The sequence below is a fragment of the Coregonus lavaretus genome (genome assembly GCF_964263955.1).
Source record: "Coregonus lavaretus genome assembly, chromosome: 14".
Taxonomy (NCBI): domain Eukaryota; kingdom Metazoa; phylum Chordata; class Actinopteri; order Salmoniformes; family Salmonidae; genus Coregonus; species Coregonus lavaretus.
In genome coordinates, this window is record NC_140001.1 from 44,304,516 (window position 1) to 44,316,910 (window position 12,395).

At 45.0% G+C, this 12,395-nt stretch overlaps 1 protein-coding gene across 1 annotated transcript; it reads right to left on the reverse strand.

Moving 5' to 3' along the window:
• Positions 1-10,455: 10,455 nt before the first annotated feature.
• Positions 10,456-11,928, reverse strand: LOC311141146 (zinc-binding protein A33-like; the record flags this gene model as incomplete). Its single annotated transcript, XM_084176399.1, has 1 exon — positions 10,456-11,928. One exon carries the CDS (start codon positions 11,926-11,928, stop codon positions 10,456-10,458), a length of 1,473 nt encoding a protein of 490 aa, XP_084032525.1.
• Between the last annotated feature and the right edge of the window lie 467 nt (positions 11,929-12,395).

The window sequence follows — 12,395 nt, forward strand, 5'->3', positions numbered from 1 at the left end:
TTTCTCTGTCACAGTGCTGGTAGTATCCTAGTGTCCTTCGATTTGCAAAGAAAATCCTTCCTATGCACGTCTCATTAGAAAATACACTTTACTTTATTTTACTTTTTAACTAAATAAAGTCTGATAATAAATTAGATAAATAAATAAATGTGGCTATTCCAGTTGTTCAGGGGACTTCTTTCTGTAATGTTCACACCCTGAATGGCGTCTATGTTCTGTTAAGCCCTCTTTCGATATCAAATATTAACTTTCAATTTTACTTACTTTGATGATAGGTCAGCATTCATATACATCCCAGCAGCTGATTTTTATTGGTATATGGTCACACAGACCTTTGTCATGCTTTGATAAATCATTAGCTAAGAAATAATGCCAGTGAAACAACAGTTTGGGGGCATTACTTCGTCATTTGAACCATATTGATAACAAACCTGCAAAACACTCTTAGCCTGGCAAGCCAAAACGGAATATCGTGCTGTTTCTCTATTGTTTCAATATTGTTTAACTTCACTGATTCAGTTACATTCAGTGTGAATTACAGACTGAAATACTCTTACAAGCTTTGGCCAATGACAGTATGAGTCTCTAACTTGAAAGAGCTGTGCTGTTTCTGTGTTGTGTTTCATGGGTTCAGTTGGTCATTTTTCAGATAGATGGGAAAATAATTCATTCCATATCACTGAGTCCTCACTCCAACACATATACAGTGAGGGAAAAAAGTATTTGATCCCCTGCTGATTTTGTACGTTTGCCCACTGACAAAGAAATGATCAGTCTATAATTTTAATTGTAGGTTTATTTGAACAGTGAGAGACAGAATAACAACAACAAAAATCCAGAAAAACGCATGTCAAAAATGTTATAAATTGATTTGCACTTTAATGAGGGAAATAAGTATTTGACCCCCTCTCAATCAGAAAGATTTCTGGCTCCCAGGTGTCTTTTGTACAGGTAACGAGCTGAGATTAGGAGCACACTCTTAAAGGGAGTGCTCCTAATCTCAGTTTGTTACCTGTATAAAAGACACCTGTCCACAGAAGCAATCAATCAATCAGATTCCAAACTCTCCACCATGGCCAAGACCAAAGAGCTCTCCAAGGATGTCAGGGACAAGATTGTAGACCTACACAAGGCTGGAATGGGCTACAAGACCTTCGCCAAGCAGCTTGGTGAGAAGGTGACAACAGTTGGTGCGATTATTCGCAAATGGAAGAAACACAAAATAACTGTCAATCTCCCTCGGCCTGGGGCTCCATGCAAGATCTCACCTTGTGGAGTTGCAATGATCATGAGAACGGTGAGGAATCAGCCCAGAACTACACAGGAGGATCTTGTCAATGATCTCAAGGCAGCTGGGACCATAGTCACCAAGAAAACAATTGGTAACACACTACGCTGTGAAGGACTGAAATCCTGCAGCGCCCGCAAGGTCCCCCTGCTCAAGAAAGCACATATACAGGCCCGTCTGAAGTTTGCCAATGAACATCTGAATGATTCAGAGGAGAACTGGGTGAAAGTGTTGTGGTCAGATGAGACCAAAATCGAGCTCTTTGGCATCAACTCAACTCGCCGTGTTTGGAGGAGGAGGAATGCTGCCTATGACTCCAAGAACAACATCCCCACCGTCAAACATGGAGGTGGAAACATTATGCTTTGGGGGTGTTTTTCTGCTAAGGGGACAGGACAACTTCACCGCATCAAAGGAACGATGGACAGGGCCATGTACCGTCAAATCTTGGTTGAGAACCTCCTTCCCTCAGCCAGGAAATTGAAAATGGGTCGTGGATGGGTATTTCAGCATGACAATGACCCAAAATACACGGCCAAGGCAACAAAGGAGTGGCTCAAGAAGAAGCACATTAAGGTTCTGGAGTGGCCTAGCCAGTCTCCAGACCTTAATCCCATAGAAAATCTGTGGAGGGAGCTGAAGGTTCGAGTTGCCAAACGTCAGCCTCAAAACCTTAATGACTTGGAGAAGATCTGCAAAGAGGAGTGGGACAAAATCCCTCCTGAGATGTGTGCAAACCTGGTGGCCAACTACAAGAAACGTCTGACCTCTGTGATTGCCAACAAGGGTTTTGCGACCAAGTACTTAGTCATGTTTTGCAGAGGGGTCAAATACTTATTTCCCTCATTTAAAATGCAAATCAGTTTATAACATTTTTAACATGCGTTTTTGCTGGATTTTTTTGTTGTTATTCTGTCTCTCACTGTTCAAATAAACCTACCATTAAAATTATAGACTGATCATGTCTTTATCAGTGGGCAAACGTACAAAATCAGCAGGGGATCAAATACCTTTTCCCCTCACTGTAGCTGCCTGTAATATAACAGCAATAAACCAAAGTCCCACATAATTGCCTCCAATTACCCTCGGTAATACCAGTATCCTATGAGTAATAACAATATATCAGACAGGACTTTTGGTGTTATCTTTTCTATTAACTAGCATCTTAGCTGGCATTTCTTTGCCTGATAGTCAACAGGACACTAGTTTTGGTGTTAACCCTGATTTGTCCTCTTGTTTTTCATGTTCTACTGAATGATGGTATACTAAAACTTTCTCAATCTATTTTCTGAGCGTTTTAAGTGTATACAACTATTTTTCTCTTGAGATGATATATCGAAGATAGATGATAATGATAAGGCTGACTATGATGATGATTATGATACATTTTATATAACAATGATGATGGTTATATAATGATGATGATTAGGATGATGATGAATATGTAACAATTATGATTCTACTGCATGCTTATATATGCGTCTCAATGTTGTCAATGCAGAGTAAATCACTTTTTACATACAGTAGAGAGAGGATCACCTCTTAACCATAAGAAGCTCCAGTGACTCCTGCTCTACTTAACTTGCCTGTCACTTTGGGGTAAAAGTACCACTTAAGTCAGATTTTAACCTAGTCATGCATTGATGTCAATGGGAGACTAAGTGGAAATCTGACTGAAGTGGAAGTTAGGATTCACCCACAGAGAAATATAGATATTATCTTTATATATGTCCCATTATTGTGTCTGTGCTAAATGGCATATTATTTATTATTATATGGCGTCTGTGAAAAAACGGGCAGCGCCATTGAGACAATCTCCTTTGATGTAGTACATTCTCTTCTTCTACTACTTCTATCAGTTGGCAAACAAACTGAAAGGGTGCATACTGCCTGCCACCTAGAGTGTGTTTTATGAACAGGTATAAAGCCAAGGTTGGGTAATTACTGCCACCTACTGTTATGGAATGTTTGCTCACAAGTATAATTCATTGGCTGATCCCTCCTGATGACCCGGATGGAGTCATGTCATCGATCCATCCTTAACCCGTACGAAGTCCCACACACTTGACTACTTTAAAATTATGAAAGCCCTCGATTGCAATGGCAATTCCAAAATGGGTCCTCTATTTAACTCTATGGATTCACTCCTTTGAGAGGAACAGCACTCAAAACTTGCTCAACGGTATGTATAAAGAACACCTGCAGTTCCATTGTAACCCCATTAGAGAGCACTCTCACATATAATAAAGCACAACTAGCTGATAAGAGGGCAGATTTGTCTGAGATTGTAAAGCGCTGTGGCTGCTCAACTCCCTAATAGATAAACTGTTAGTAATCAGTTCCAATAGACTTTAGAGGGAAGAACACAATAGACTTTGTTTCTTAAGAAAATATGAGAAACTTTCAAACCTATGAATACAGGGTGCACTGTCTACGTATGTAATATAATATTTCAGCATTTTCACATTGACATAGCTTTGACTTTCCCATTACTGTTATCTAACAAAAAACAATCACCTGCATTTTGATTAGCTACAATAGTTGTGCTTCTCAAGGCTTTTCCCAGCGACTGCAAGCTTCTACCAGTGTACTAGTCAGTTGATAAAGTATAACTAACAGTGCAAACAGTGACAGATTCATCAAAGCTTCAGAGTCGACAATGGAGACTTCGAGGCATACGCATGAGTTCATCAGTGTGTGTTTGAGATAGAGTCTGACACGAGAAGAAGAACGCTTTGATGATTGGTTTAGTCATTTTTTGCGCACAAAACAAAAATATTTTGAACCAATTGCTTAATCAGCATTATTCTGTGAGTTGAGTGGACTTCAGAAGGACAAGAAATTGAGCTAATGTTGTCACGCTCGTTTACAGACTGGACGAACCAAGGCGCAGCGTGATATGCATACATGTTTATTTGAAACGAATAAACAACGACAAAACAACAAACGAAACAAGAAGTCCAAGGTAGCATACAAACAACATACCTCACACGGAACAAGATCCCACAACCCACTAGTGCCAATAGGCTGCCTAAGTATGGTCCCCAATCAGAGACAATGAACGACAGCTGCCTCTGATTGGGAACCACACCGGCCAACATAGAACCATACATACTAGATCGTACAACCTAGAACATACAAAACAAAGAATATACACACCCTGACTCAACATATAAGAGTCCCCTGGAGCCGCTGACCGGAGCTGGATCAGGCACCGGTGGAGCGGACTGCTCTGGCTCCGGAGTGGAGCCGCTGACCGGAGCTGGACTGGACCCCGGTGGGGCGGCCTGCTCTGGCTCCGGAGTGGCACAGCTGACCGGAGCTGGATCAGGCACCGGTGGAGTGGACTGCTCTGGCTCCGGAGTGGAACAGCTGACCGGAACTAGATCAGGCACCGGTGGAACGGGCACGGGCCATGCCGGACTGAACAAATGCACCACTGGTCTGGTGCGAGGAGCAGGCACGGGCCGGACCTATAATAATAATAATAATAATAATAATATGCCATTTAGCAGACGCTTTTATCCAAAGCGACTTACAGTCATGCGTGCATACATAATTTTTTTTTTGTGTATGGGTGGTCCCGGGGATCGAACCCACTACCTTGGCGTTACAAGCGCCGTGCTCTACCAGCTGAGCTACAGAGGACCACTGACTAGGAATACGCACCACTGGCTTGGTGCGAGGGGCAGGAACAGGCCGGGCCGGGCTGGCGACGCGCACCACTGGCTTGGTGCGAGGAGCAGGAACAGGCCGGGCCGAGCTGGCGACGCGCACCACTGCTTAGTGCGAGGAGCAGGATTAGGCCGGGCCGGGCTGGCGACGCGCACCACTGGCTTGGTGCGAGGAGCAGGAACAGGCCGGGCCGGGTTGGCGACGCGCACCACTGGCTTGGTGCGAGGAGCAGGAACAGGCCGGGCCGAGCTGGCGACGCGCACCACTGGCTTGGTGCGAGGAGCAGGCACAGGCCGGGCCGGCGACGCGCACCACTGGCTTGGTGCGGGGAGCAGGAACGGGCCGGACCGGGCTGGCGACAAGCACCACTGGCTTGGTGCGAGGAGCAGGAACAGGCCGGGCCGGGTTGGTGACGCGCACCACTGGCTTGGTGCGAGGAGCAGGAACAGGCCGGGCCGAGCTGGCGACGCGCACCACTGGCTTGGTGCGAGGAGCAGGAACAGGCCGGGCCGGCGACGCGCACCACTGGCTTGGTGCGGGGAGCAGGAACGGGCCGGACCGGACTGGCGACAAGCACCACTTGCTTGGTGCGAGGAGCAGGACTGGGTTCCTTTATTAACCCCCGCTCCTTCTGCTGCCTAACCAGCTCCTCTCGCCGTGCCTCTACACCTTCCTTCTCCCTTCTAGCCTCCTGTAGCGCCTCCCTCTGACCGAATACCTCCTGCTCCCTCTGAACCAATAGCCCCCGTAATATGGTGGCCTCCTAACCAGCAGATCCGCCCTGTCGTGACCTCCTGCTGCCTCGTCGTCCACACCGTGTGCCCCCCAAAAAAATGTGTTGGGGTTGCCTCTCCACCCTGATCCCTTTCAGGGCCTCCATCTTTCTTGCCAGATCCTCTCTTATCTCCTGCCAAGTCCATCCTCTCTGCTCCTCCTCGGCACACTGCTTGGTCCAGGTCTGGTGGGATCTTTTGTCACGCTCGTTTACAGACTGGTCGAACCAAGGCGCAGCGTGATATGCATACATGTTTATTTGAAACGAATAAACAACAACAAAACAACAAACGAAATGAAACGTGAAGTCAAAGGTACACAAACAACATACCTCACACGGAACAAGATCCCACAACCCACTAGTGCCAATAGGCTGCCTAAGTATTGTCCCCAATCAGAGACAACGAACGACAGCTGCCTCTGATTGGGAACCACACCGGCCAACATAGAACCATACATACTAGATCGTACAACCTAGAACATACACAACAAAGAATATACACACCCTGACTCAACATATAAGAGTCCCCTGAGTCAGGGCGTGACAAATGTGTGAATGTTTGTTCACTCAATAAAACATTTGCTCACAGTGAGCTGAATGTATAGAAACTTGAGTCAAATTACAAATTCATGTTTGCCTTTGGAATGCAACACTGTACTGTTTGTTGGGCCAGCTATAATCCCAAATGTTGACCAAACTGACAATCCTATTGCAGCTGGTTGCCTAACAATTGTATGTTGAATCAACAAACTCTGTTCGAAGTGAGCTGAAGTTGAACAAGCTTGTTGAGTCAAATTACAAATGTATGATTATCATATTTCCCAGCATGATCTGTTGCAGGTTGATTTTCAGAATTGTTTGTTTCAGTACCTGGGTTTTTGCATGTACATTGATTGGTTGATTAATATCTTATGCTACACAAACATAAATAACATTTTTGTAAACTATTCCAATCTGTTAGTAGTTGGACTTTTTGCACCCATTACTGAGATGGCTGTTCCAGTTTAACATTTTACATTTTTACATTTTAGTCATTTAGCAGACGCTCTTATCCAGAGCGACTTACAGTTAGTGAACACATATTTTTTTATACTGGCCCCCCGTGGGAATCAAACCCACAACCCTGGCGTTGCAAACGCCATGCTCTATCAACTGAGCTACATCCCTGCCGGCCATTCCCTCCCCTACCCTGGACGACGCTGGGCCAATTGTGCGCCGCCCATGAGTCTCCCGGTCGCGGCCGGCTGCGACAGAGCCTGGATTCGAACCAGGATCTCTAGTGGCACAGTTAGCACTGCGATGCAATGCCTTAGACCACTGCGCCACTCAGGAGTAGTCTCAATAATCAATCTTTCCTAACCTGGCAGTCATTCTCAATGCAGATTGCGGGTGATTAAAAGTTTCAATTGGGGGGCCCTTCAGGGGGTTGTGTTTAGTCCTCTCCTCTACTCCATGTTCACCCATGACTGCATGGTCACGCACAACTCCAACACCATCATCGTTTGCTGACAACACGATGGTGGTAGGCATCCTCAACGACAGCGATGAGACAGCTTAAAGGGAGGAGGTCAGAGACTTAGCAGTGGGTAGTGAAGGGGAAACGAAGCTTCCTGAAGCAGTGAGCATTTCAAACCATTTGTGTCGAAAAGTAGACTAGTGGCACCTGCTGATCAAAATCATTTAGAACAGCCAAATTATTATAGATGACGCAGGGTAGCCTTTTTGTCTTCTACTGAAACCAATACCAAACCTATCAGGTGGTTGTTCGACAAAAAACAAAGCTTCGGACGTCATTGATCATGCGCTTCTGATAAAGTGATGCAAGCATCTGCACACTGCTTCAAAGTAAACTGCTTAGCAATTTCGACGCATGCCTCGGAGCTCCGGTATCAAACATAACATCACTAGCAGTGGGGTGCCAGGACAACAGTCTCTCCCTTAACGTCAGTAAGAACAAGGAGCTAATTGTGGACTACAGAAGAAAGAGGGGAGAGCACACCATCATCCACATTGACGGGGCTGTAGTGGAGCGGTTTGAGAGCTTCAAGTTCCTTGGCGTCCACATCACTAAGGACTAAACATAGTCCACACACACCCGCACAGTCATGAAGAGGGCACGACAGCGCCTCTTCCCCCTCAGGAGGGAGATTTGGCATGGGCCCTCAGATCCTCAAAAAGTTTGACAGCTGCACCATTGAGAGGATCTTGACTGGCTGCATCACCGCTTGGTATGGCAAATGCACCGCCCTTGACCGCAAAGTGCTAAAGAGGGTGGTGCGTTCAGCCCAGTATATCACGGGGCCAGCTCCCTGCCATCCAGGACCTCTATATCAGGTGGCAGAGGAAGGCCCGAGAAATTGTCAAAGACTCCAGCCACCCAAGCCATAGACTGTTCACTCTGCCACCATCTGGCAAATGGTACCGACGTATGTGACTGCTAAATAGTTCATTAAATGGTTACCCAGACTATCTGCATTGACCATATCTTGCACTGACTCTATGCACACTCACAAGACTATATACGCACTTTATACACACTCACGCACGCACAGACACTACACTGACACTCTTACACAAAACCCACACACATAACACACACGCAGACCAACACAACACAAACACACATATACACACACTTTTCCACTCATCATATTCTGCTGCTACTCTGTATTTTTATTTTTATTATTATTTGTTAAACTGCATAATTGGGAAGGGCTTGTAAGCAACCATTTCACGGTAAAGTCTACACCCATTGTATTCGCAGCATGTGACAAATAAGATTTGATTTGATTTGATATCCTTACTCTGGCTGGATTCCAAACCAGCATATTGTGACTTGCAGGCTTGATGTGGCCTGTAAACCAGGAGTTTCAGATTACAGTATGTAACGTTTTAAGTAAAATCTATTATTATTATGATTATTACTATTACACAATTGAACATGTATATGTAATTTGTACAATAAAAATTCTTGATGCCAGTGGTTTCTAGAGATGAAGGAAAATATTTGTGTTTATTCTCTATCTTGTTAAAGGAAAACTCCACCCAAAAACTATATGTTGGTATTTGTTGGACTATCATTAGTCCATCATCAGTTCATTGTTGACATAGTAGCAAAATGTTTTGCTTGTCAGCAATGACGTTTTCAAGATACACTACATGACCAAAAGTATGTGGACCCATGCTCGTCGAACATCTCATTCCAAAATCATTGGGCATTAATATGGAGTTGGTCCCCCTTTGCTGCTATAACAGCCTCCACTCTTCCGGGAATGCTTTTCACAAGACGTTGGAACATTGCTGCGGGGACTTGCTTCCATTTAGCCACAAGAGCATTAGTGAGGTTGGGCACTGATGTGGGTGATTAGGCCTGGCTTGCAGTCAGCGTTCCAATTCATCCCAAAGGTGTTCGATGGTGTTGAGGTCAGGGCTCTGTGCAGGCCAGTCAAGTTCTTCCACACTGATCTCGACCAACCATTTCTGTATGGACCTCGCTTTGTGCTTGGGTGCATTGTCATGCTGAAACAGGAAAGGCCCTTCCCCAAACTGTTGCCACAAAGTTGGAAGCACAGAATTGTCTAGAATGTCATTGTATGCTGTAGCATTAAGATTTCCCTTCACTGGAACTAAGGGGCCTAGCCCAAACCATGAAAAACAGCCCCAGACCATTATTCCTCCTTCACCAAACATTATAGTTGTCACTATGCATTGGGGCAGGTAGCGCTCTCCTGTTATCCACCAAACCCAGATTCGTCCGTCGGACTGCCAGATGGTGAAGCATGATTCATCACTTCAGAGAACGCGTTTCCACTGCTCCAGAGTCCAATAGTGGCGAGCTTTACACAACTCCAGCCGATGCTTGGCATTGCGAATTGTGATCTTAGGCTTGTGTGCGGCTGTTCGGCCATGGAAACCCATTTCATGAAGCTCCCGACGAACAGTTCTTATGCTGACATTGCTTCCAGAGGCAGTTTGGAACTCGGTAGTGGGTGTTGCAACCGAGGACAGACGATTTTTACGCACTATGTGCTTCAGCACTCGGCGGTCACATTCTGTGAGCTTGTGTGGCCTACCACTTCATAGCTGAGCCATTGTTGCTCCTAGACGTTTCCACTTCACAATAACAGCACTTACAGTTGACCGGGGCAGCTCTAGCAAGGCAGAAATTTGACAAACTGACTTGTTGGAAAGGTTGCATCCAATGACGGTGCCACGTTGAAAGTCACTGAGCTCTTCAGTACGAGCCATTCTACTGCCAATGTTTCCCAATGGAGATTGCACGGCTGTGTGCTCAATTTTATACACCTGTCAGCAACGGGTGTGGCTGAAATAGCCAAATCCACTAATTTGAAGGCGTGTCCACATACTATACACATGTAGTGTATAGTTTATGTAACTTTGAAAGTACAGAAATGATCCCTGTGTGATGCATTCTGAACAGTACATACAGTCTCTTGAAAACTGGATTGCTGACAAGCAAAACATTTGTCAAAAACCCAGCAGTGCAATAAACACACCGAGAGAGCTGTGGTACAACCCTAAGTTAAACTGTAGTTCAATCTGTCAAACCTAAATATATTCTACAAGAAACAGAATTAATAATGAACCTTCCCTTTCATTATCAAATGATTTATCTTAAACCAAAACACAAAGCTCTATCACATGGGTCTACTACCCTTCCCCACTACCACCCCCTCCTAAACATACAGTATACACCTCACTGGAAGGACTTCACTGTCAGAGACACCTCTGATTGGCAGATCTGTATATCAGGATGGATGGCATCACCAGCCTTTCCATTAGAGAAGTATGGGTATAGTTTCTCAGTAAATGTATCATTGTAAGTGTGTATGTGTGTCATGTCTTTGGAGTCATAGAAGGATACCTTCCCCCTGTCGTAGTCCAGCTGTACTTTGATCCCCCGGGGTCTCCTCTTCAGAGTGAGAGTCTTATCTCCTACATTGTATTTAGCACTCTTCAGCTTTATAGCCCAGTATCCATACTCTGGGGTTACAGATGCTTCCCCCTTCCTGTTAATTGACTCTTTGGCCACGCCTATATACCAGTGAGAGTGGTCCCCCACCTCTACATGTACCTCCCAGCTGTGCATTCCTGAGCTGAACCCCTCAGAGCCCAGAACTATGGCATAAATCATGTTCCTCTCTGGGTTGTCAGGGAGGTGCTGCTTTGAGCCCATCTGGCTCACACTGGTCAGATCATCAGACAGTGAGAGTGTGCCGTATGCAGTATTGGGGTCCAAAATCACAGGAGTGTAATTGATCATCCCTTGCATCTTCTCCCAGACTCTGAACTGCAGGTTGCCCAGGTGTTTGGCCACGTCTATCAGTACTCCTGAGACCAGTTGTGGATCCAGCTGTGTGCACTGGGCTCTGGAGCTTGTCTGGATGTGTTTGTAGCTCTTGAGGAATGGTACGTCCTGTTTCTGCAGCTCATGTTTCACAGCAGTGATGCTTTCTGTGAAAGAGGTGATCTGGTCCTGAATGTTCTTCCTCTCTCTGACGATCATCTTTCCCTTTTCCTCCTCTTCCTCCCTCAGTGCAGCCAGTCTGGCCTTCTCTTCCTCTCTCAGGAACTGGTGAAGCTTCTCAAACTCCCCCCTGATCTGTCTCTCTGTGGATACCAGCTGCTTCTTGGAGTATTGCACTATTTCATTGTATGTCTCCTCTATGTCTTCACATTTGGTACGCTTGTCCTGCAGTGACTCTATGTCAGATGTTAGTTTTTCCTTCAGGTCTTTCACGGCCTGTTGTAAGGGAATGACTGTGTGTTCGTGATCATCAGGAGACTCACAGACGTGACACACAGCTCTCTGCTCCACCTCACAGAACCATTTAGGTTCATCTTTATGTTTACTACATACCAACTCTCTGTCTTCATCTGGAATACAGTATTTATCTTTTCTTCCTTCTTCAGTCCTGTCCCTGGACTCCCCTGCTTTCTCTCTCCCTGCATATTTGTCAGCTAGCTCTTTCAGTGAAAAGTTAATTCCTAATCCTTTAGAACATTTCCTCTTACAAACCGGACAGTTCTTGTTTTTATTCTGATCCCAGAAATTGTCCAGGCAGCTGGAACAGAAGCTGTGGTTGCAGCCCAGAGAAACAGGCTCTCTGAAAGTCTCTGAACAAATGTGACAGCACAGGAAACTATCCAAAAGAGCTTTCTCTGCCATTTTCTGTCACGGTGCTGGTAGTATCCTAGTGTCCTTCGATTTGCAAAGAAAACCTTCTGAAACAAGTCTCACTAGAAATCTCACTTTACTTTATATAATTTAAATACAGTTTTTTAAAAAGTAAGAGAAATTAATATGTTATTATTCCAGTTGTTCAGGAGACGTCTGTCTAATGTTCACAACCTGAAATGACGTCTCTTTTCTGTTCAGCCCTTTAAAAAAACGAGCGTAAGTCTTGAGACATCTTTCAATGTCAAACATTTACTTTCAATTTTACTTATTTTGATCATAGGTCAACGTCCATTTAAATCCCAGGAGCAGATTTTTATTGGTATACTAATGTCTTATATGGTCGCTAAACATTATGGTCTTCAGACCTTTGTCACGTTTTGATAAATCATTAGCTTAGAAATTGAATTATTGTAAACAAACAGTTTGGAGAAGGGGGTTGGAAATTACGTGGCATG